Source organism: Onychostoma macrolepis, chromosome 12 (assembly GCF_012432095.1).
Source record: "Onychostoma macrolepis isolate SWU-2019 chromosome 12, ASM1243209v1, whole genome shotgun sequence".
Classification (NCBI taxonomy): Eukaryota; Metazoa; Chordata; class Actinopteri; order Cypriniformes; family Cyprinidae; genus Onychostoma; species Onychostoma macrolepis.
Window position 1 is genome coordinate 11,956,502 of NC_081166.1, and position 25,869 is coordinate 11,982,370.

At 36.6% G+C, this 25,869-nt stretch overlaps 1 protein-coding gene across 1 annotated transcript in view; it reads left to right on the forward strand.

Annotated features, from left to right (window-relative positions):
- myo1d (myosin 1D) overlaps positions 1–25,869 on the forward strand; it is a 67,236-nt gene that overhangs the window by 28,890 nt on the left and 12,477 nt on the right. Inside the window, exons 13-21 of the mRNA XM_058792866.1 lie at positions 161–235; positions 342–474; positions 1,861–2,027; positions 3,001–3,208; positions 10,150–10,373; positions 11,399–11,537; positions 11,621–11,725; positions 11,848–11,961; positions 16,979–17,133. Of these exons, the coding sequence (XP_058648849.1) occupies positions 161–235; positions 342–474; positions 1,861–2,027; positions 3,001–3,208; positions 10,150–10,373; positions 11,399–11,537; positions 11,621–11,725; positions 11,848–11,961; positions 16,979–17,133 (1,320 nt within the window). The remainder of the gene's footprint in view (positions 1–160; positions 236–341; positions 475–1,860; positions 2,028–3,000; positions 3,209–10,149; positions 10,374–11,398; positions 11,538–11,620; positions 11,726–11,847; positions 11,962–16,978; positions 17,134–25,869) is intronic.

A 25,869-nucleotide genomic window follows, 5' to 3' on the forward strand; every position in this document is an offset into this window, starting at 1 on the left:
CATTCCCTGAAAAATGTGAACATTGTGTTTCTGTGTGGTTTCAAATAATGACATAGGCAAAGAAATTGCACAATTCACCTTTAATTTTAAATTTGCCATGTGCAGTCTATCTGTGTATATTTGTGTAATTCAGTCATTGTGTTTGTGTGTTTTGTTTCAGTTATTCTGTTGTAGGCTTTATTGACAAGAACAAGGACACCTTGTTTCAGGACTTCAAGAGGTTACTTTACAACAGGTCAGTATTACCATAAAGTACATCCCTCCAGTCTTATTTGCATACCTGCCAGATGTCACACAACATCCGTGACTTATATATGTCCTTCTCCTTCTGTGTTTCACAGCTCAAACCCTGTGCTGAAGGCCATGTGGCCGGAGGGCAAGCTGAGCATCACAGAGGTCACCAAACGACCCCTGACTGCTGCCACTCTTTTCAAAAACTCCATGATATCTCTGGTGGAGAACTTGGCCAGCAAGGTGGGTGTGTTTGAAGCATTTCTGTATAGACCATATCTGATATATTGAAATATAAAGAGTTTTTGAGATAATGACCAATGAAGGCATATTATTGTGCTTTTTACAAGGCAACTTACCAAATAAATACTCATGTGGACATTAAATATTGATTTCAGTTTATTTTTTAATGTGAGAAAAAATAGACAGCAAAGCTATGTAGGAAGTTGAGGTACCTGGAAAAATGGTCTAGTTTATCTATCAATATAAAAATGTAGGCTGTGAATGTCCAGTTGAGTCAAGTATTCCAGAGCGCTATTTAATAGAGTGCAACAGTCAAGTTTCAGAAGAAAAATCCCATTTATTTTCTCCATAGGAGAATAGTTTTTTAACAATAGATTATAAGCCTTTAAAGGGTTAGTTCACCCAAAAAAGAAAATTCTGTCATTAATTACTTACTCTCATGTCGTTCCAAACCCATAAGACCTTTGTTCATCTTCGGAACACAAATTAAGATATTTTTGATCAAATCTGAAAGCTCTTAGACCCTCCATAGACAGCAACGCAACTGCAATGTTCCCAGGTCCCGAAACGTAGCAAGGACATTGGTAAAATAGATCATGTGACATCAATGGTTCAACCGTTATTTTACAAAGCTACGAAAATACTTTTTTGTGCGCCAACAATAACATAAATTATTCAACAATTCTTCTCCCCGAGTTACCGTCTTCCGCCATTTAGGAGAGTATCCACTGAATGTAAACAACGTAATGAGCGTTGTTTACATTCAGCATGCTTGTGCTTTCGCTGGACGTAATTACGTTCAGTAGATACTCTCCAAAATGGCAGAAGACTTGGGGAGAAGAATTGTTGAATAAATTATGTTATTATTATTTTCTTTGTGCACAAAGTATTCTCGTAGCTTTGTCTGAAAGCTCTCAGATTTGATCAAAAATATCTTAATTTGTGTACTGAAGATGAACGAAGGTCTTATGGGTTTGGAACGACAAAAGAGTGAGTAATTAATAACAGAATTTTCATTTTTGGGTGAACTATCCCTTTAAAGACAGAACTACTGTGTTTGGTAATCAATGGCATATACTGTTGTTGAAGCCATAAGCATTATTTCAACATTTTATTATATAATTTGCAAAGGGATTGTAGTACCCAGTCTTATACGTTTGTCCTTTTGTCTAATTTTCAAATACTTTTTTACTTAAAATTAAAGTTTTTAATGTGACTATCATCGTAACTGGTTGGTGTGGTCATTTTAAAATCTCTTTAACAAAGATTTTTTAAATCTCTATGAGAAAAATAATTCTGGAACCAAAGTCGTTAAAAAAATGTCTAGGGCCACTGTTGCACACTATGGGTGCAATTACTCACAGTCGCGCTCTGTTGTTCATATAGGAGCCGTACTACGTGCGTTGCATAAAGCCGAATGATGTTAAGTCACCGCTGCTGTTTGAACACGAGCGCTGCAAGCACCAAGTGGAGTACCTGGGCCTCCTGGAGAACGTCCGTGTGCGACGAGCTGGTTTTGCTAACCGACAAACCTACCCACGATTCCTTCAGAGGTGAACTTCTTATGTTTTTCCATTTGTATGGCCAACGTGTCAATTTCAAAAGCATTTTTAAATCATTTATTTGTTTATTTTATGTTTCAATAGTCTTTTTATTTGATGTTCTGCATGATTTGACATTCGTGTATGGTTTCAGCTCATGAATTGCAACTCCATGCTCTTGTGACAGCTTGTGTGAGACTGTTGCGTCTTTGGTTGCTAGTGACATCTGAAACTACAGATTGATCAATCAGATTGTGAAGATCTTATGCAACGTCTGTTGGTGTGAAAGCTGTCATCCTCTGGAGTCCCTTCTTCACGAAGTGTCATAATTGCTAAAGGGTTTTATGTAACAATGACGTGCAAGCTGAGTCTTTTTCAAAAGCCTTGAGAGCATACATTGTACTTTTTCACTCGATATACAATGATTCTCGATATATAGGGACCAGAATCCTTGAGCAAAAACCTATAAGATATTCTCCTAAAGTCTAAGTTTTCTTTAAGATGAAGTATCTCTGAGGCCTCTGTATATTAAAACAAATAGTCCCCTAAAAAAAACTCTGAAAAAACACACTTGCCAAAAATCAGATGAGTTGATGAGATTCAACACCTGAGTTGACAAAATGTCTGCCGCTCACAGGAACTTAGACTAAAATTAATCTAATTGAGAATGCAGTGTTAACAGCACTCACAGGAGTGATTTGTGTCTCTGTCACAGCTGCAGATGTGCATGGAATATAATGCACTATTCAGAGGCGAGATTGGACAAATGAGGATTTGATCCAAAGGGTCCGGCCTCACATCGCTCTTAAATAACCAATCATTGTGTTATATAATGCGTGTTATGAAACGGATAGTTCGGACTCTATATTCTGATTGGATGAACCACACTTATAAATATATATTTAATAAATGTTTGTTTATAAATAACAATATGTGAGGTATTGCTCTTTCCTCGAAACATTCTTCTTTTCTTTTAATTTTTTAGATATAAGATGATCTCCGAGTTCACCTGGCCCAACCACGACCTCCCCTCTGATAAGGAGGCAGTGAAACGTCTATTGCAGGGTTGTGGGTTCGAACACGACGTGGCCTATGGCAAGACCAAAGTGTTTATTCGCACCCCTCGAACCATCTTCAGCCTGGAGGAGCAGAGAGCAGAGATGGTGAAGAGGATTGTCCTCTTTCTGCAGAAGGTTCGAGCTCAATTCCTCAGACTTGCTATGTGTAGCTTAGGCTTGCTGTATACTTATATAAATATATACAGTTGCTATTTGGACACATGAATGTCCTTGCATGGTATAAAATATATGAGACCAGTGTTTTATTTTACAAGAAAATAATACTTTAAAGTGAAATATTTAGCAAAATGAGATATTTGTATCATACGTCTTTAATTGAACAAAGTAAAGTTAGTTAGCTTCACTATCACTTGTTTAATATTTTGTTACCTAATGCAATGACATGCAGACATTTTTAATTCTGACTTAAGGGTCCAAATATACTTTTTGGGCACCATATAAATAGATATGCATTTGAAAATCGAATGTCCTCCCACAAAGTGCAAGATTCTTCATGCTTGCTCCTATGAGTCATGATAGCATTCTTAGACCTCAAGACTAACCTCAGCTAAACTTATTAAACATCATTATACACTACCGTTCAAAAGCTTGGGTTCAGTAAGATTTTTGAAATGTTTTTGATAGAAAATGTTGAAATGATTTTATGCTCACCAAAACTGCATTTATTTGATTAAAATACAATAAAACAGTAATATTGTGAAATATATTATTACAATTTAAAATAGCAATTTTCAATTTTATTTAAAATAACAATCTTTTATAACATTTTAAATGTATTTACTTACACTTTTGTGAAATTCCTCACAAATATCACAATGGGGTGACATCCAGTTTTTCATAAGACATTCATCATATTTCATTTGGTATTTGGCTGGTTTTCAAATATTAAATCTGATCAGGAATTTCTTGAGACTTCATTATGGCACACACTCATGCACTTACTTAATCAGCTTTAGAGACAGCAAGGTGCCATATCCGCACCACCCTACGTTCCTGTGATTCATTGACACCATTACTTTTCAACAACAGTCCCCACACCACAGCAGACTGAACAACAAGGCAACAATAGAACAATATGGCACCCAAATCCCAACCCCTCACAGCATTTTCTTATTTTGTCTGTGTAAGTACACAACACACAGTGCTTTGTGGCATTTTTAAAGGGACTTTTCTACCTTTATTTTTCCTCAGGAGCATGAGAATACTTTGAATGGCATATTTATTGACTGCCAGTGTCGTTTCACTGTCACACAAAATGATTGTGGGTTCTTAGTGTAAATTCCCCACTCTCGCTTTACTGCCTTCAGTGACTGACAGTTATTAGAAATCAAAGCATCTATTCTGTCAGCTCCTGTCTGCGCATGGAGTGTTTTTTTTTTACCTCTCCCCCATTGCAAGATCTTATTCGCTATTTCAAAAGATGTTATCAGGGAGTACCCGTTATCGAGATGCTTTTAAACACAAACTGACATGGTTTTCCACCACGCTTGTGTTCAATATCAAACTCTCAGTTCTAGGCTCAGTGTTTCTGTCTCATAGTCTCACCGGACTGCTACATTCATGAGCAGACACATATCAAAGTGTTAAATCTGTGCTCTTCCTGAATCAGCGATTGATTGGTTGATCTTTCGTATAGATTCAGAGCTGGATAAAGGTGTCATCCTGACACAGGTTCATCTTGGGTTCCCTAAGGGGGGAAAAAAAACGTATTTGTGGGAATGTTGTCAGTGTATTAATCACATTGTATACCTCCAGGCAATAACCGAGCGTCCCAGTAGAGCTGATTTCACTTGTTTCGATCTTTTGTGAGTGACAGGCGCTAATGTGTTATTTTGCACAAAAACCAGCTTATGGTTGGCCCTAAACACTGAAACCATTCACATGTGTGTCTTAAGGTTGGGATCATCTTTCTTTCACGCACAATCCCTTTATCAGCATATGGCAGACTGGTTTGACTTGTGCCAAGTCTGCCAGTTTTGCCAGCGGTTCCAACATTTGTGCCAAAGGCTCCCAGTGAAGCCAATTTAAATATGCTACTGCTCATTTTTATGAATCTCCATGTTTGTAGGCCTTTGAGTTCTGCTTCCTCCTTATTCTTTGTCTCTCATTTCTCAGTGCATAGCTCATGGGGATGCATTTATCTTTCATCTTTCTCAAGCTTGTAAACCAAAAGAACCCACAATCCCCCAATCAATGCTCAGTTATTCTTCACCTCCCACTTTCTCCTCACTGATTTCCTGTCTGTCTCACCCCACCACTCTTTCACAGATTCCCAGCCATTTTTCTGTGCCATTGCCTTCCTCCGCCCCCTCACTCCACTGCCATTTCTAAGCCGTTACACTTTAGTGCTTCTCCCGTAGGTGATGAAAATACCCAGGATCCCTCTGCTCTGCCAGCTAGCTCCTTTGGGCAGATGCAAGATGCCTTGCTCCGTCTTGTTGTACGACCCTCTGTTTAGTTCATCAACAAGATGTGGCTTTGAATGGAGGCAATTTGAAGCAAATCGGATCAGCTGTACAAAACATAAACATCGAGTGACTACATTATTCATGAATTTCCTCCCTTTTAATTAATATTTAATACGTTCAAGCCTCAGCATCCACATCGATCAGCCATGTTAGTTGTGGTTTCTGTTTTGAGAGAAGCTCTGTTTATTTTATGGACTGAGTTAAATCCCATATCACAAATTTCTGAACAAATTTAAGACTACTTTCCAAACACAATGTGGATTTTATTGCATTTGCTGAGGCAAACAGACGCTCAGTGCACAGAGATGTCAGACTCCCTGTATAAATCTATATTTTCTCCCATAAATCCCTTATGCCTCCTCTAGGATTGTTTGTTTTTGCTCAGATCTTTTCTGCAGCATCTTCTTCCTTTTGCTATGTTGGATTGCAGTAGTAAGCGAACACTATTTTACAGAACAATTAAGCATCTTTTACTCAGCATGGTCAACTGGGGCTTTTTTTCCATTTTATACTTGTCATATAGGTTTTTGTGAAATGTACACTTGGTTTTGTGATGTACGATTGTAATATCCCCATCCTGACGGCTTAGGAGACAACAGTTAATGGGCACACGCCATCACTGGCAAAGTGGGAAATGGAAATGTACTGCATCTAATGAAGGTGCTTTACCATTCTGTCTTTGAAAAGAGCTGTTTCAGATGTGCTTAAGGTCATTCATCTGGGCAAATAATAAAGGAATATATCAAAATATCTTTACAGTACTTTAGGACTACAAAGTAGCAATATATTTTTAAATAATTGAATCAGTTGACTCGAGAACAGCCTCAATCGGATTAGTCAAATTTGCAAATGAATCATTGAGTGCAATTAGTTCATTCACAGATTGGAACGTTGATTTCTTCATTTCATAATAATGAGTAACTGTATGTTTTATAAAATGTAGTGGAGTAAAAAGTATGATATTATGCTTTGGAGTAAAGTGAAGTAAAACGTTTCCCAGATGGAAAAAGAAAAATTTTTTACTTAACTTTAACTTAACTCAAATTGAGTATTGTCTTAAGCCAGTAAGCAGCCAGAAAACCTTAGAACCACGCACATAACAACATGTTGCAAACATGCTAACATACAAGCAAATGCATAGCAGCACCCTAATTTCGCACCAGTCGCATTTTATTCAGAAAATATAAACATTTTGAGAAGTATTGCAGTCAAATGTAAAGACAGTGACAGCTGCAAAAGGAGCCTTGCTGTTATTTGGCCGAGAAAGTGGCGGCACCCCAACATCTACCCCACACACACACACACACACGCACACACACACACACACACACACACACACACACACTAGTCCAACAATCTGCCACAGGACACAGAGAAGATGGAGGCTTCCATCACCAAGTCAATGGTTTGCCAAGCACATGGTATTGATTTATGAAAATGGCTCCTTTCGTGTCTTCCTCCCCCACAGTCTCATGGGGTTGTCTGTGGTTTGGATCTTTTGTGTATGCATTTAACTCTGTCACATACCCTGACCGTGATTCTGTCCTGCCAGTTTGTGAAATTGTGTGTGTTGAGGGATTGTGGGATTTGCCTGCCTGCCTGCCTCTCTGATTAATGATAAGTCACCTCACATTCTGTCAGCCATCTGTAATTGCCTTTTGACACCTGATGGCACATCTGAATAGATTCTGCTAGAATTTCTTTGTCCCGTTTTCTGCAGGGTGAGAGATTCAAACAGCATCTTTTTTATTCATTTTTACATTTCACCTCAATAAAGAAGCTGTTTGCACAGCAGTTACAGTCATTAAAATATGTAGATCTTATCCTGTCACACCCAGTCTTTTTAATCAGAATTTTTTTGGCAGTCCTGAAAAGAAAATTAGAAAGGAAAAAGTGCTAAACAATAGGATTTGATTGAAAGATTTATGCTTTATTTATTACATGAGACTTCTTTGTCTTAGCTTTCTCCAGTTTGGCTTTGAGTATGGAAATCCGCTGCGAAGAGGTGGTATTGTGCTGGGTTTGTTAAACGCTGATCAGACGAGATGACTGGGGAGGGGGGCGGGGTGAGTTGAGGTCCTGTTATTGGCCTGATTTACCCACATTCCCCCGGGTGTTGTCTACTACCACTATCCTCTCTAAAAACAAACATAGACCGCCTGTCCGCCCCACTGTTTTAAGCATTTCCAATGTCATCAGCATGGACAGTGCGAATGTGCAGTCAGCATCAACTCTCTAAATGAATATAAACACAATTTGAACAGCTCAGGCTAATTTCACTCAGACATTCTGCTATATTGGTTGTGATTTGAAATGAAGTAGGTTTTTTGTTAGGAATATTTGTAATATTGGGTATTTATGGAAGCTTGTTTCTGCCACTGAATTAAAAAAAAAAAAAGGTCATTGCGAATTTTTATCTCACAATTCACTTTTCTCGCAATTTCGAATTCTTGCAATTCTGACTTTTTTTTCTCAGAATTTTGATATATAAACTCGCAATTGTGAGAAATGAAGTCAGAATTTCAAGATATAAACTGGCAATTCAGATTTTTTTTTTCTCAGAATTGCGTGATATGAACTCGCAATTGCAAGTTATAAAGTCAGAATTGTGAGATATAAACTTGCAATTCTGACAACATATCAGTCTTTTTTTCTCCTCAGAGCTGGACTTTATAACTCTCAATTACAAGTTTATATGTCATAATTCGGAGAAAAAAAGTCAGAATTGTGAGATACAAACTCGCAATTGCCAGAAAAATGTTTTATTCAGTGGCGGAAACCGGCTTAAATAGGTATTTGCAACAATTATTTGTTCATTTGATATGATGAGAGTTGTCTGCTGCGTTACTCTGAAATTATAAATATTATAGTTTATCCTTAAAAATCCATGGCTAAGTGTGCATTACACACAGTGTATAAAGGGAGTTGTTTCTGCAACTCAAATTTAAATTTACATGTATTTACTAACTGTACATGTGTTATGTCAAGAATTAATTCAGAATAGTTTTCACCCTCTTGAACAGAAACGGTCTAAAAACATCTGTTCAGATGTTTAGCCTGACAAAAACAATAGGTTATGCAATAAGCCTTTTCTTTATTATGTAATATGTAAATACCTTTTGGCATTAAAATTGCAAATTATCATCAGCTTCAGTTCTACCCACTTTAGAACCAAAAGAGATGATTGTAGTTAAAGCACATTTCAAACTGTTTTAAACCCAAAATGCAAATCTGGGAAACATGCAGCATTGTAAAGATTTGAAATTGACCCTTCAACCTCTATTTAGCAAAACTAATTATCATTATGCACTCGATAGTACATTATAATTGATGCCTAATCAATAATATCAATGTTATTCTCTGAATTGCGCTACATTTCTATCAGACTGATTGATTGGTTTGTGTTTAGAAATGACAAGTGTACATCATGTACATCACATCGGTTGGGTGATGTAGGACCTCTGGTAGCAGATTTGCTGAGTATGAGGAGCCTTGCTGTTTCTTCACTCCTCTGCATTAGTCATACGGTTAAGTTACGTAATGGGTTCAGTAACAGTAGCAAAGCAACTCAAAGGAAAGTTCTTCCTTGAGGTCAGTGCTAGCACACAGGCAAAGACTAGAGACCATGAAAGGAGACTCGCCCACACTACGGTGCTGATTTGTATTTTATTTTACGCAGAATTTTAAACTGAATACAGTGTAATGCATGCATGAGGCATCTGTGGTGACACTTCAGGCCAACAAAATTGGCATTCTCATAATATTTACAGTACATTAAGACAGTATTATAGAATAGGATATTGGAATTGTTGTCTTTGGACAGCAGTTCAAGTTTAACCACGTTTGATGCCATACTTGCCAGACATAAGGCTCCTTTCACTTTTCAATGTAAAGTCAATGTAAAGTGGGTTCAACATATGGTAGGGATTTTTACTGAGTACTGAGCCACTCAAACAGCTCCCCAGAGGTCCATTATCATCTATTATTGATGTCTAAGACAGGCCTTACACCCTCGGAAATGCACTTTGGGTGCCACAGATCAGATTATATGTATCATTAGCTATATTCCAAGCTATATTCCACACAGGAGCAGATGTGTTATATATGGCATCATGGTATAATGTATCTCTACCAGGGGTATTCTCATACACAAATAAACATCATAAAATTGCTATATTTAGACTTGAAGTAACGGAAATACTTGAAATGACATTATGCATTTGGATGCAAGAAAAATGGTTACCGTATTCAGTTACAGCTAAAAAAATAGACTTTATCAGGTTATCGTACATTTTTGTACTTTGGTCTTTTTTTTTTTTTCCTTTTTAAGTTTTTGTCTTATGTCTAAAATTTTAAATGTAGTAAAAAAAAATAATAATAAAGTCATATTTATTGTAGTCCAAATAGCAGTATTTTAGTCAAATAGAATTTAAATTTAGTCAAAAAATGTTATTTGTCAAAAATTTAAAAAGCAATTTCTGAGTAAAAATTGTTTAATTTGTCTGGAGATTGTCCATATTGTGATATTTAGATTAGGTTACAATATTATGATCTTTCACACTCTTTTTCTGTCACTCTTTCACATAGGTATGGCGTGGGACACTGGCCAGAATGCATTACCGCCGCATGCGTGCCGCCCTCATCATCATCCGCGCATACAGAAGATACAAGGTTAAGTCGTACATCCGCGAGGTCAACCGACGCTTCAAAAATGTGCGTGGCATGAAGGATCACGGCAAACATGTGAAGTGGCCCACACCGCCCAAGGTCCTACGCAAGTTTGAGGAGGCACTGAGGAACATCTATAACAGGTCAGAGTTACAGAGGACAGGAAGTGGACAGGCTCACTGGTGCTCTGTGTGACTCATGGGGTAGTCATGTATGACTCCAGCTGTGCTGCATTAACGTCAGCCGTATGGCGGGGGACACAGTCTGGCCTAATGTTACCATAACAATGTAATGTCTCTGACTCACTCCCGTGCTTTCAGCTCTTTATCATTGTTGGACAAGGAAACGTTATTTTTTTTGTTATTAGGCTTGTGTATTTCTTGGGTCTTTAAGTAAGGAATGGCTCTCTTGCGTTCAACAGGGTTATTGTTGCTGCCTGAAGCACTTATTGATCTTTGGATCAAAGACTTGTTGGAGATCTATTCACAAGAGTCTTAACACAGCTCAGACCCTGAAAACGATGTAGAAAACAACCCAAAACTCAAAATAATATTACTGGTGTTAAGATTCACACAGTCACACAGCTAATGTATTAAATTTTTTTGGCATTTTATGGCATTTAAAAAAAAAAAAAGTAAGCATTTTTTCAATACAAATTATATTATCAGCATAACAGCTTGAATGAAACATTTACCTGAAGTTAACATGGATTTTATTTGGTTTGCCCCATTTTACTTTAATGCAATAAATAACAAATTAAAACAATCAAAATAAAGGACAAAAAGCACTCAAAACACTGCTAAAAACAAGTTAGTATATATTTACATATTTTAGTTTATATGCATTTTGAGTGAAAACTATTCCTTTAACTTATATCAGAGTCATGAACATGCAAATAGTTAAGTTGTTTTTTTTTTTTTTTTTTTTTCAGTGGGTATTCTCAGGGGGTACCTTTTTACTTGTTTTTTGGGGGTAACGCTTTTTTGTTTACACTTTTTAAAACCAGAAAACTTTCTGCTTATTTTTAGGTTTAATTAAAAATTTGAATCCCATATTTCCAACGTGGGTTCGGTATATTTGTGTGGAGTTTTTAAGCTACTGTGTACATTACAATTCATGTTGCAGGCAATGGTTTTGTGTTTATGATATTTATTTAAATATATTTTAGATGGTGGGCCTGGACGCTCATTAAAGACCTGTCTCCAGAGGAGATGGTGCAGATCAGGGCTAAAGTGGCCACATTAGAGTGTCTGAAGGGACAGAGAGCAGATCTCGGCCTGCAGAGAGCCTGGGAGGGCAACTACCTGGTTAGTGTTTAAAACCATCTGGATTAAAATAAATGATACATTTAGTTTACATTGTTTAACACAACATTTTTTTCGATTCTTAGAAAAAGGACAGTCCTGGGACAGCATCTTCCTTTACTCTTGTTTCCAGTGATCTGCAGAGGAAAGATAAGTTCATGAGAGTCCTCTTCTCCTGCAATGTCCGCAAAGTATGTCCTTCATTATATTCGGTTGAGTCCTCTCTGACTGACAGTTATGTGAATCATTGCTGCAATATCAGATGTTTGCTTTGCATGTAATGTTAACCTATGCAATATTATTGTCTCAACAGATCAATCGCTTCAATAAAGCAGAGGATCGAGCATTGCTCATCACTGATCGCCACCTCTACAAAATGGACCCCGTCAAGCAGTACAAGCCCATGAAGAGCATCCCACTCTATAATGTAAATATCTACCTTTTTGATATCATAAGTTGCATTCACACAGCAGCAGAATATAATTGTCAGTCATATTTGGAGTGCAAATGCAGTTTGATGTTTAAAGAGAGTGACAATCACATTCTTCAGTTCCAGAAGTCACAACTGAATTTTAAGAACGGTTGTAATCAAGAATTTATTTGGTGATTATTCAGATTGTAGTATTGTAATACAGTTATTTCAGATATTTTCCTCATAGGTAAATCAAACTGGATTCTATAGGATTAGTAGCAGTAATTAGGATTTTATTAAGGCAAAAGTCATAGTTAATATTTAGATAATAGTGAGAACTGGACCTTAAAATAAAGTGTGACCATAATAATTCTAATTTTACTCTAGTAGAGGGAGAAGTGAGTTATGAAAGTGACATGAAATTTATTGACATGGTTTAATTTCTTCATCCAGCAGAAACATTAAAGGGTTTTATCGTTATGTACAGTTGGTTGAATAAGAAATAGCCTATTTAAGTAAATTTCTGATTGCTTTCTGAATGCTGGAAAAGAGCAGTTAACATCTCTTGATTTGGGAAAGGTCAATGCCCAGCTGAACTTCTCCTGCCCCTCACATTTATTTATTGCTCCAGTGTCACAGAATGCACAGGTCAGGGAAATTGATAAAATGATTTATGTGACAGCTAACACCTCAAAGACAAAAGGATATCAAGGACACTGATTGCATTATTAAATGGTTGGGCTGGAACCTTGTCCTAGAAAAAAACATTACTCGAGATATTATCCCCAAAATAAATAAATAAACACCATGTTAATCTCCTCCCCCCCCCCAAACAATCCACTCTGCAACTCAGCTACGCTCCTCCTCCTTCATCCGTCTCCTTCTCCACCGTTGTCATGCCAACATCCCAGGGGATGGGGTTGTCATGGTGACGGAGCAGGAGGGGAGATCAGCTGATGTCTAGTATCGTTCCGGCATGTGCACAAATTTGCCTCCTCGGTGTGTTCCTTCTGCTTGGGCTTGTGTGTGTCTTCACACTTCTGTAGGCTTTCTTTGTTTTCATCCCTTCTCTCCTGTTGAAGTCTCCCTTTTCTCTTCATAGATCTCTTTATGTTCACTTTATTTTCCTGAATGCTGTTTGTTTGGGTCATTTATCTCGGCATGATAATATGAAATGATAATAAAATTGCCCAGTATTACTATAGGAAGGGAAGAATATTATGTACCTTATTGCAGTGGTTCCCAATCACCTCAGCACCCATACCCCCCCCCCCCCCATATATGCAATAATGACATTTGATTTTTTTTTCTTAGAAATGCACATTTTAATTAACAGTAATAGAAGCTTAAGTTAGGATGCAGAAATGTATGTTCATTATCAAAAACTATAACATCTGTAAAAACTGTAACAACCTCATTTTTATATGGTGAAATTGAATTATTCTGAATATTTGAGTTTTATTAAAATTAACCTTTGTTCTTCCATAGTAGCATACATATTTAGATCATGATAACCAGAGTTATAACCTCACATATTAGCACCTCAATACCATAGTAAAAATTCTACATGGTTTTATGGTATACAGTAACTATATGGTTTCTAGGTATTTGTATGAAAAACAGTGTTCTAAATACATTTAGTATGCACAAACGCGATAGCTTAATCACAAAAATACTGTAATTATATTCCAATACTCCTTTAATACGTTTAATACATATACGTTAATAATATAATAAAATTATATATGAATATCTCACATTTCTGACACAATACCATGGTACCATAAGTGTTACTACAGTGAATCCATGGACAATGATGGCGATTTGTAGATTGAAAAGCCTTCTGACTGTATTGTTGCACACAGTGTTTCATCTGGCTTGAAACTAAATCACCGAGACATTTGTGTTCTTCGCTGAATTCGAGCGCTTCGCACTGGATCTGACAGTGCTGTTTAGTGCTCGCGTGACTGAGACTCACTAGCGAGTAAACGCATCTGTTCTAGTAAACTCACACTGCGCTGCCGTTTGAACTTTGATCCGAGCAGATAAAAACTCTGTGTGTTGCTATTCAAATGAATAGCACGTTTCGTTCCACTTTTGGCGCATAAACATTAAATAAAACGTTAACAAGAGTTCGATAAATGTTTATCAAGGAAAATTATACCACAGTAATTATTGTTATTGTTTTACTGCCTCCCCCCCTTTAGTCTGATGCCCCCCTACCCCAGGTTGGGAACCACTGCCTAATAGTTCACAAAATCCCACTGCATGATTCTTACATAATGAATCTTTGACTAAACGGCAGGAGCAATACAATTCCTTCAATCACATCCAAACACAGGAAGTCAGTGGTAATGTGACTCATTCCCTGCCGATTAGAGAGACCAGGGGTGCCTGATCCATATTTCCACAAGCATTATGTGCATATCAGGATATCTCAACCTGTTCTGGCCTGGTCATCAGTGTCATGTTTGACTGCTCACATTTGTCTTTCATAACTGTTCTTTAAATATTTACTCGTAAGTGACAAATTGCTCATATCCGGCTTTTCACAATGACTGTATTATCATTTGGTCCTAATTTGGTCACACCAGCTGTCGCATCCTGCATCTTTTATTTTGTGAGACCATCACCAAGGTCTTAGATGTGGTAGAGATGGTTTCCATCCAGCCAAGCTTTATTTTAAGATAAATGAGGGTGAGATAAATGGTATTGACAGTGTGGTGTGGAGTCCTTGGTTTCTTAATCTATTCAGCTAGTGATTTTTGCCCAAGAAAACTGATCCATGGGGGATTTATTTCCCCCTAGCTGTTTTACCCTAGCCCAGACTGTGTTCGTTGAACCCTAACCCTAGAGATGAAGAGGATGAAAGACAAAGACATTTTACCTCAAGGAAACTGCATCACATTTTCAAGTGTTTCATCTTGATAAGAGCAGTTGTGTATGGAGGCTTGCTATTGTTTTTGGGTCAAATATGGATATCAATGTCTAGTTTTAAAGTCTAGTTTTAAAATGAGGTCTTGGAAATTTTATCTGTTTATTTAAGTTAGTTTCAGATATTTTTGAAGAAAGAAATTGTCAAGTGATGACCATGAAAATTAATGCTTAAGACTAAACAATTTAAGCCTAATAATTTTTTACAGAAATCTTTTCAGACATAATAAAAAATCTTACATTTCTGAATTATGAATGTTTTCTTTCTTTAGTTGTTTTTCCATTTCCATTGACTATTTATTGTTTTTTCTTTTTTTCTGTTTTTTTTTAAAGAGCCAGTCTCTGTAGGGGTTCTTTCTGTCTTTGCCTGTGTTATGTTTTTCTTGTTGAATTGCAACATTTATTATTATTTTTTTATTCTTATTAATTAATTAATTCATTCATTCGTTCATTCATTCATTTTGAAAATGAAATTTAATTTATATATTGAAAGAAATATAAACATAGTTGAGGTGTATTTGAAGTGTTTGTCTGCATGGCATTTTAAATGCATTTTTGCATATAAAAGAAATAATATAACCTCATTGGCCTATGCAGTATGTTCTGACACCTGGGGCCTGTACCATGATGGTAGATGAACAAATTCAGAGTTACAGGATTAGTTTTGAGTTGACAAAACCAAACCTCTCCAATCCGGCTTTGTTGGTACCATGATGCTGATCATCAACTTTCTTTGTTAACTCAGGCTTTGATCCTGAGTTTGTGGAGCATGTGCACATGAATGTGTGACATCAGTGGCTAACAGCCAATCACAAGCCTTGGTTAAAAGTTAAAGATTTTGCTAAAGGTTAAAAGATTGAAAAATATGATTAATTTAAATGCATTTACAATGAAAAAGTACTTGTTCATGAAATAGGACAAATAAAATAAATTATCTTGCTTTATCAGTGCAGTCACAAGTGAAACTTAAGTTAGTTTATATTGTTGGAAATATACAGCGATAGAGACTTGTAAGGTCACAGTCATTTTTAAAGCATTATTTATTGATTCTACAACTTATTTATATTATATACAATCTGTATCTATTAACATTCATTTAAAATAAATTATTTATAATAACTGTTAAACTAAAATAGCTTGTGTGTAATGGATTAATAATAATATAAATCATATAATAAAATAATGTAATTATCATTAAGGCCAGACCAAATGTTTTATTTTTTTTGTACTAGTGACCTTTAATTTGGAGCAAGATAAACTGGGAGAGTGACTTTTTTTGTGCAGGTTAGCTGTGGAGTGTAAGTTACTATGGCAATGAACGCAGCTAAAAGTCAAGCTACTTTCATGGTACCTAAAACCCAGAGCTGGCGCAAGCTAAACTGAAACTTACCTGGCTAGCCAGCTAATCCAGCTTCATGGTACAGGCCCCTGGTTGAATTAAAACTCAAGGTCCCAAACACCAACCCACCACATCTAATAACCCATTAGTTATCATGACCCCCATGTTTATTTATTGTTTGAACAGTGTTTTTATTGTTAACCTAAATAAACTTTTTTATGTTGATTTCAAATAAAGCTGAAATAAAATAAGACATTAGATAAAAAATTTAAACAAATAAAAATGAAAAATGATTTCTTAACTACAATAAAATGTCAGTCACATACAAAACAGAAATAAAAATAAATTAAAGCTGAATAGAAATAAAAAGTAATAAAAAATTAAAAGTACAAAACAAAATTACTAAAACTTAAAGTAAAATTAAAACTGAAAATATAAAAATTTACGGTAATTTAAAATGTTAATAAATAGTATAGAAATTTATACTAAAATACAACTGGTTCTGAAGGTCATCTGCGGTGGAAGTAGTGTCTCACCTTGTTTATTGTAACACAGTAAATTATGATTTGTTCCCACACCTTAATGTACCAACAGATGTGTAATGTTTCCAGCGAGTGCACCTTCAAAACCCAGGGCCCTTGTTTGCAGCTTCATGATAATGAGAACTAAATTATGGCAGAGCTTATTAGTGCATGCTGGCCTGCTGTGTGTCTGTATGAGTTCTGTTTTAACTCGCATCGCCCTTTCTTCCTGTCTCAGGTGACCGGAGTGAGTATTTCCCCTGGGAAAGACCAGCTGGTCGTCTTCCACACCAAAGACAACCGGGACCTAATCGTGTGCCTGCAGGGCATGGTGCCAGCGGGGGACAGCCGCATCGGAGAGCTGGTTGGGACCCTGCTCAGCCACTTCAAAAGGTGACACAGACAGGGGGCGCTCCTGAGAGCGATTTGGGAGAGATAGCAGGACTCTGGGGACGGGGCCAGGGCACATAAGGCTAAGAGTGCCAACCATGATAATTCATCCACTCTCTTGTCTGCAGTGCCAGTTCAGGGCATTTAAGGACATAACAGCCTGCTTAGCCCTGTCGGATTGGTACCCCCTATGGCTTTTTATGAAGCGGGAGAAAAATTTGTGTCTTCTAGATTTGAGAGCTACTTTAAGCTCCCTAGAATCAGCCAAATGATTGCACAAGAGCTGAGCATGGTACAGAGGGGAGATACAATATGTTCTGCTTGATGTTTGCTAAATTATGCCCTGGTGTGTCATACTGTGATGACTGAGGGGTTACACTTCCTGAAATCGATGGGCGGTAGACACCATAACAGGCCGTTTGATGATTTTGTATGGCTTATGAATCAGAAAAATTAGATGGACTCTAAAGGTTATCTGGGGGTATGTAAAGTGTGTGTCTGTCTGTGTACTGAGATTAGAGGAAAGCCAAGAGATACGGGTAAGATGAGGGCAGTCTGAATGAAAGTTTCCATTTTGTGTATCTGTTTGTTTTTATAACTAAATGAGCCTGGCTGACAGAGCCGATTATGATTTAAAACACAAACACACCATAGTAAAGTTCACTCAGTGTCCTTAAAAATACACACCGCAACCACACAATTTGAGGGCTGCAACCTTTAAAAAAAATACACAATAATCCAGTTAATGAACTTTGAATTTTATTTATATATATATATATATATATAGGTGCATCTCAATAAATTAGAATGTCGTGGAAAAGTTCATTTATTTCAGTAATTCAACTCAAATTGTGAAACTCGTGTAGTAAATCAATTCAATGCACACAGACTGAAATAGTTTAAGTTTGGTTCTTTTAATTGTGATGATTTTGGCTCACATTTAACAAAATCTCAACAAATTATAATACTTCATAAGACCAATAAAAAAAAAACATTTTTAGTGAATTGTTGGCCTTCTGGAAAGTATGTTCATTTACTGTATATGTACTCAATACTTGGTAGGAGCTCCTTTTGCTTTAATTACTGCCTCAATTCGGCGTGGCATGGAGGTGATCAGTTTGTGGCACTGCTGAGGTGGTATGGAAGCCCAGGTTTCTTTGACAGTGGCCTTCAGCTCATCTGCATTTTTTTGGTCTCTTGTTTCTCATTTTCCTCTTGACAGTACCCCATAGATTCTCTATGGGGTTCAGGTCTGGTGAGTTTGCTGGCCAGTCAAGCACACCAACACCATGGTCATTTGACCAACTTTTGTTGCTTTTGGCATTGTGGGCAGCTGCCAAATCCTGCTGGAAAATGAAATCAGCATCTTTAAAAAGCTGGTCAGCAGAAGGAAGCATGAAGTGCTCCAAAATTTATTGGTAAACGGGTGCAGTGACTTTGGTTTTCAAAAACACAATGGACCAACACCAGCAGATGACATTGTACCCCAAATCATCACAGACTGTGGAAACTTAACACTGGACTTCAAGCAACTTGGGCTATGAGCTTCTCCACCCTTCCTCAAGACTCTAGGACCTTGGTTTCCAAATGAAATACAAAACTTGCTCTCATCTGAAAAGAGGACTTTGGACCACTGGGCAACAGTCCAGTTCTTCTTCTCCTTAGCCCAGGTAAGACGCCTCTGACGTTGCCTGTGGATCAGGAGTGGCTTAACAAGAGGAATACGACAACTGTAGCCAAATTCCTTGACCCGTCTGTGTGTGGTGGCTCTTGATGCCTTGACCCCAGCCTCAGTCCATTCCTTGTGAAGTTCACCCAAATTGTTGAATCGATTTTGCTTGACAATCCTCATAAGGCTGCGGTTCTCTCGGTTAGTTGTGCATCTTTTTCTTTCACACTTTTTCCTTCCACTCAACTTTCTGTTAACATGCTTGGATACAGCACTCTGTGAACAGCCAGCTTCTTTGGCAATGAATGTTTGTGGCTTCCCCATGATTGTGTAGCCTAGTGAACCAAACTGAGAGACCATTTAGAAGGCTCAGGAAACCTTTCTAGGTGTTTTGAGTTGATTAGCTGATTGGCATGTAACCATATTCTAATTTTTTGAGAGAGTGAATTGGTGGGTTTTTGTTAAATGTGAGCCAAAATCATGGCAATTAAAAGAACCAAAGACTTAAACTACTTCAGTCTGTGTGCATTTAATTTAGTTAATGCACGAGTTTCACAATTTTAGTTGAATAACTGAAATAAATGAACTTTTCCACGACATTCTAATTTGAGATGCACTTTTTGGCCTTAATTCTAAGCGGTATGTTTGGAGAAAACCAGGCACTGCTCATCACCTGTCCAATACAGTCCTAACAGTGAAGCATGGTGGTGGCAGCATCATGCTGTGGGGGTGTTTTTCAGCTGCAGGGAGAGGACGACTGGTTGCAATCAAGGGAAAGATGAATGCGGCCAAGTACAGGGATATCCTGGACGAAAACCTTCTCCAGAGTAGAGGTCTTCACGGGTCCAAAGACCCGTAAATGTGTTGCACCGAACCGACCCGGACCCGTATTTTATTTGAAAGTGGGACCCGAACCCGTGCAGACCCGAGAAATGCCTTTTAGAGAGAGAGAGAGAGATTTTGCCATTATTCAGCAATTTTATTTTGTATATTTATTCATTTTTGTAATTATATTATTTTATTTTTGTATTTATTTTTATTTATCAACTCGTCTAAAGTTAATTACCACTTTAGTCTCTATATTCAAGATGTTCAAACCAGATCAGTAAGTATACTACTGTTCAAAAGTCAATACGATTTTTTAAAAATGTTTTTGAAGTCTCTTATGCTCACCAAAGCTGCATGTATTTGTTGTATTTATTATTAAAATACAGTTAAAACAGTAATATTATGAAATTATTATAAATAAGTTTTTTATTTTATTTTAATATATTATAAAAAGTAATTTATTCCTGATAGCAAAGCTGAATTTTAAGCAGCCTTTGCTCCAGTCTTCAGTGTCAGATGATTATTCAGAAATCATTCTGAAATGCTGATTTGGTGTTCAAGAAACATATTTCTTTTTATTATCAAAACAGTTGTGCTGCTTTATGTTTTTGTGGATACTGTGATATGTCAAGATTTTTTTAATGAATGGAGTCTTCAAAAGAACAGAATTTATTTGAAACTGAAAATACCTTGTGACGTTATAGATGTTTTTACTCTAATTTTTGATCAATTTAATACAAATCTGCTGAATAAAATCAATTTCTTACTTAAAAAAAACAAACAAAAAAAATTTTAGTCAGATTAAAACGGTACTTTGTCCTTTAAAATGCCAGACTTTTCAGACCTCTAGTCTTAATTTGTTTTTTTTTTGCGACTGTCAGCTTTGTCCAAAATGTATGTGCATTAGACTTGTGGCTCCAAAATACAGAGGTGATGCTCAATGTGTATTTAATCCTTCAAATATTCGATTACGCATTGTATTGTGTTCTAGGCCAGACAGATGAAAGACTGTAGTTCGACTACAAAAACAACTGTAAACTTACTGAGTGATATTGACTTGCCTTAAAAGGATGCTTCACTGCTTTTTCTGTAAATAAAGCCCCTGTATCCCCTGAGCAGAGTGTTTTTTTAGAAATTACGGTGCTAATGACCTGCAGCCGTAAGCTCTCTCTGGATCCATCCATCAGCATGATCCATTCGCCGAACAAAAGGCCAGACTCTGAGGCTGCTGTATTCTGCTGCTTTCCTCTCCCTGTAGATCTGTACTTAACCTTTATCTCTCCTCTGCTGTCCTGCACAGCCTGAGCACTAGCCACTGCAGAGAGACCGTTCCTTCATCTCTCATTTCACTTCCTATTGCGATTTTAACAGTGACGCCTAGGAAAGAGCTTGTATAGCAGCTTTTGAGAGTTAGTACAAAAATCGTAGTCCGTTTAAATCATTTTCAATTAAACTGACCCTATCACAATTATGCATGATGTTGCTGTTAAGTGAGTTTGGATCTCTGGGCACGTTTCGCTGAGGTTTGACACAGAACTGGTTTGACTTTTCTGCCAGAGTGGCTTTACGGGAAAACTGCAGACGTAACTGTTTCTCCTGTGCTATGAATAGATCGGAAGAACATCTCATGTATTGAAAATCAGTCTGACTGGCACAGTCTGTGCCATATGCGAGTAAAATCATAACCCTCTTATCTGCATTAAGAATGTTGTCAAAAAAGTATCTAACTCATTCGGCTCTACGTAAATAGAGAGGATTATTTTTCTAAGTGCCCACTTTCTCTCTCAACATTTTTATTTTTCTCTGAATCTTGCTTTGCGTTTATCCTACACCATCATTCATCATATCTCACTGTTTGTGGCAGCATAAATATAGAAAATCGTAATAAATGTAGACAGCCACAAATGTTGATTTTAATTTATTTTTATTTCAGCTTTAGTTTTAGTGTTCAGTTTTAGTTTCTGTTTATTTCCAGTTCCAGTCATTTTAGTGCTTTAGCTGAAACTGGCAACATTTCTAATTTTCAGTTTAATGGGCAATTTTACTAAACCGGGCGAAAGCGCAATTCCAAAACAGCACCGATGGGCGTGGAAATATCTGCGGGTGATTTACTAACAACGCGCAAATTAAAGAACACAGACGCAACATCTCATTTACATATCAACCAATGTAATATACCAATCGCAGCGCAAATTAGCGTACTCACGAATAAACAATAAAGAAATAAATAAGCCACAGTACGTTGAAAAGAACCGGAGGCCAAAAAGTTAAGGGTTGCAAGAGGTTTTGATAGAGCTGGTATTGCGTGAATCTTAGTTGGGGGTTCCAAGTCATCTTTTATTTCCTGAAGCAAATAAAAAATAACATGGCTTGGCAAACAATATGTTCGGATAATGTGTTCTTTCCAAATAAATTAACGTGTGGAAAAATCCTCTCTATTCTACTACGTGCTCTCTGTTCTCTGCGGTGCCTTCTCCCAGCAACAATAATTGCAGCCATTTCAAATGCAAAATAGTTTAAGACATGCTTTTTTTGGGTGTTAAATAATAGCGCAAATGCGTCAGTGGCAACAGCTTCGTGGTTAGTGCGTCGACATACAGTGCAACTACGCTCACGGCGACCCGAGTTCGATTCCTGTCTCGAGGTCATATGCCGAGCCCGCCCCCTCTCTCCTCCCAGTGCTTTCCTGTCATCTTTCTCTACTGTCCTATCTATAAAAAATGCAAAAAAAAACCCCATAAAAATCTTTAATTTTTTTTTTTTTTAAATAATGGCGCAAATGCCAGTAATTTGATGAGCGCAAACGTTAGTAAAACGTGTTGCGTGATTCATTTGAATACTCTCCTCCCATACATTTTCTGTCTGAAAAGGAAACTCCTAGAAATGCATATTCAATAACTGTGTCCACGCCTTTTCAGTGCTAATTCATCAATGCGCATCTTTAGTAAATCCTGACAGTACTATTTTAACGCCAAAAGATGTGTTTGTGCTGGCGCAAGCTGTTAGTAAACCTGGCCCCAAGTTTTTCATCTAATATTTATATTTTATGTTTTAATATTTGTATTTTTTTAACTAAATTCATTCAAATGAATGAGAAATTTTTTGGGGGGGGGGAAGCTTCCCCATTCGTTGTACAGTAGTTGCATGGAAAATAGAGCTAATACATTTATCAAAAATACTTTGAATAGAGCTGTGCATTAATGGTAAATAAATATCATGATAAATATCGATGTCGTATAATATGGGGGAAATATATTAATGATCATTATTGATGTTAGATTATTAATGATTTTGGCCATATAGCCCAGCCTAAGTTTTGAATGACATCAGGGTAAGTAATTAATAATTTTTTTTTTTTTTTTTTTTTAGCTATCCCTTTAAAATACTGTCCATGGAGGCTCAATATTTCTTTCATCCTTCCCTACCTTCTCTCTTCTTTTCCAGTGTAGAGATGTAGGAGATTAAATATTTAAGGTTGTGTGACTGCAGCTCTATTTTTAACCGGGCTCTACTTCATTGGCATGCACAGCACACAGGAAGCACTGCACCTCTTTCTCTCTACAGAGGGAATACCTCAGTACAGCCACCCCTCCTGACTTGAAGCGTTATTCAAAGAATTTCAAACTACAGCCCGACAGATACACACCCACACATACCCAGTCCGACATGCACACACACTCACACACATCTGTCTGCATCACTGTAGCTGTCACTCAAGATGTCACAGATATCAAGGAGCGCTTCACTCATGCACTAAATAGAACGTGTGAAGACCCAGGTCAGGATTAGCTAGACTATTTCGAGTCTTGAGGTTCTGTTGACTACTTTGTTGCAGCAAGAAAAGTCCTCAGTCTCCATTATTAGCCTATGTAACTCTTTCAAAAGAGGAATTCCACTTTGAGATGCCAACGCCAGTGTTTTTGTGTAATCTGTTTAAATTGGGCTCGAAACAAAGGTGTTGGTGTCAGCTCAGCTAGTGTCTCATCTGAATGAGGACCCTTGTCTCTATTGATCACTGTGGCTTGAACTAAAAGGCTCTGTGAAATTAAATGAAAGAGTTCTCTACAGGAATTCATTAAGTCTGTCTCCTTTTAACACTTCTCTGAAGGAATGAATGGTGCCTTTTGGACTCAAATCCTGTTTCAAAGCTCCTGGGAGAGTAAGCAGGAGTTTGGATGTCTGAGTGTCGTTTCTGAACCTCTGACATCATTATAGTGTTAAGGATGCGGGGTCAAAGACTTGTGCTTCAGGCAGTAGGAAAGCAAGTGGGAGGCTTTGCATCTTCCTGTGACTGTAATTATATATTGACATGCATATAGAAAGTCAATGGGTCATTAAAAAAATCACTTACTAATATTAAATCATCCTTCAGGTTTGATTTTCTCTTGGCTTCAGGGCTTCGCTTTATTGCTTCCTTGTTCACTTCTAAAAATCCAGATGATCAATCTTTTCTCTCTTTTTTTACTCTCTCATCTCAGCAAAATCACATGCCATTTACTCTCTATTGATCCCAACTTGCTCTTTGATCACTTTCTGTGTGCTTAATACCCAGAGTGCTTCAGAATGACCTTCATGCCCTCGCTAACAAAACTGGGCCAGATTCCAATCTGCACTTCTCTGTAATGCTGTTAATGTGCAGTGCTGCAAACGAGTGGAGACAAAGAGTCTGAATGTGTGTGTTTGTGTGTGTGTGAGAGAGAGGGAATTTACAGCAATACCCATAGTGGTCCAGCAGTATTTCTGAGGTTGATACCTGATTGCTATGAGCATGATGGGATAGGGATGTTCTGGCCACTTTCATACTACCCCTTTTAGTGACAAGTATCAATCAAACCCCAGTTTTATTTCTTATTTAACTAAACTATTCTGTATGTTAACATGCTGTAGTGTATTTAGATTTTGTTGAATGTTTTCAGAAGACGTAATTAATTCATTAATAGAGGTATTTTGATTTAAGCTATGCCAAAAAAATTGCATGGCTTTGTCCTTCCCGTGAACTTTTGAGAGAGAAGCAAATCAGTTAATTAAATTTGAGTTGACATGTTCATGTGTGACACAGGCTGACAAGGTCTTGTGTCACATTACTAAGAGTGAAGACAATGTGCTGTTCTTGAACACTAAGCTCAATTTGACAATTAAAATAACAGTATAACTAATCATATTCTATTATTAAAATGCAAAAATAAAATGTAAAAATAAATGAACAAAAATCAAATCTAGTTTTAAATCTAGTCGAAATTGATTAATAATATTAATACTTATATAGCAAGGATGCATTAAATTGATCAAAAGTGACAGTAAAGACATATATAACATAACAAAAGACTTTTATTTTGCTCTTTTGAACTTTTTATTCATCAAGAAATCCTAAAAAAAGAATGTATCATGGCCTCTACAAAACCTTTAAGCAGTAGAACTATTTGCAACATTAATAATAATAATAATAATAATAATAAATGTTTCTTGAGCAACAGATCAGCATATTAGAACGATTTCTGAAGGATCATGTGGCACTGAAGACTGGAGGAGTGCTGCTGAAAATCCAGCTTTGTCATCACAGGAATAAATTACGTTTTAAAATTTATATAATATTTGTATATTATATTTTTAATGAAATTAACTTGATGATTTTTAATGTTTTTAAGGGAGTCTCTTCTGCTCATCAAGGCTGTATTTATTCTATCAAAAATACAGAAAAAACTGTAATATTGTGAAATCTAATTGCAATTTCTAATATTGGTTTCCTATATTAATTATACTGTAATATAGAATTTATCATTTTATCATCATTTTAAATCATTCTAATATGCTGATTTATTATGAGTGTTGAAACTGTTCTGCTGCCTAATACTGTTTTTTGGAACATGTGATAATTTTTTCTTTGATTATTTGATGGATACAAAGTTAAAAGAGCAGCATTTGTAGAAAATGGCAATCTTTTCTAACAAAAAAAATATATATATATATATATATATATATATATATATATGTATGTGTGTGTATATATATATATGTGTGTGTGTGTGTGTATATATATGTATATGTGTCTGTATATATATGTATATGTGTGTGTGTTTTTGATCAAATAGATACAGCCTTGAAGAGCAGAAGTAACTTCTTTAAAAAACATAAAAAAATGTACTGATCCCACACTTTTGAGTGGCAGTGTAAATATTAATATTTTATTTTATTTCTAACTAGATTTTATTTTTCATTAATTAATTTTTTATATATATTTTATA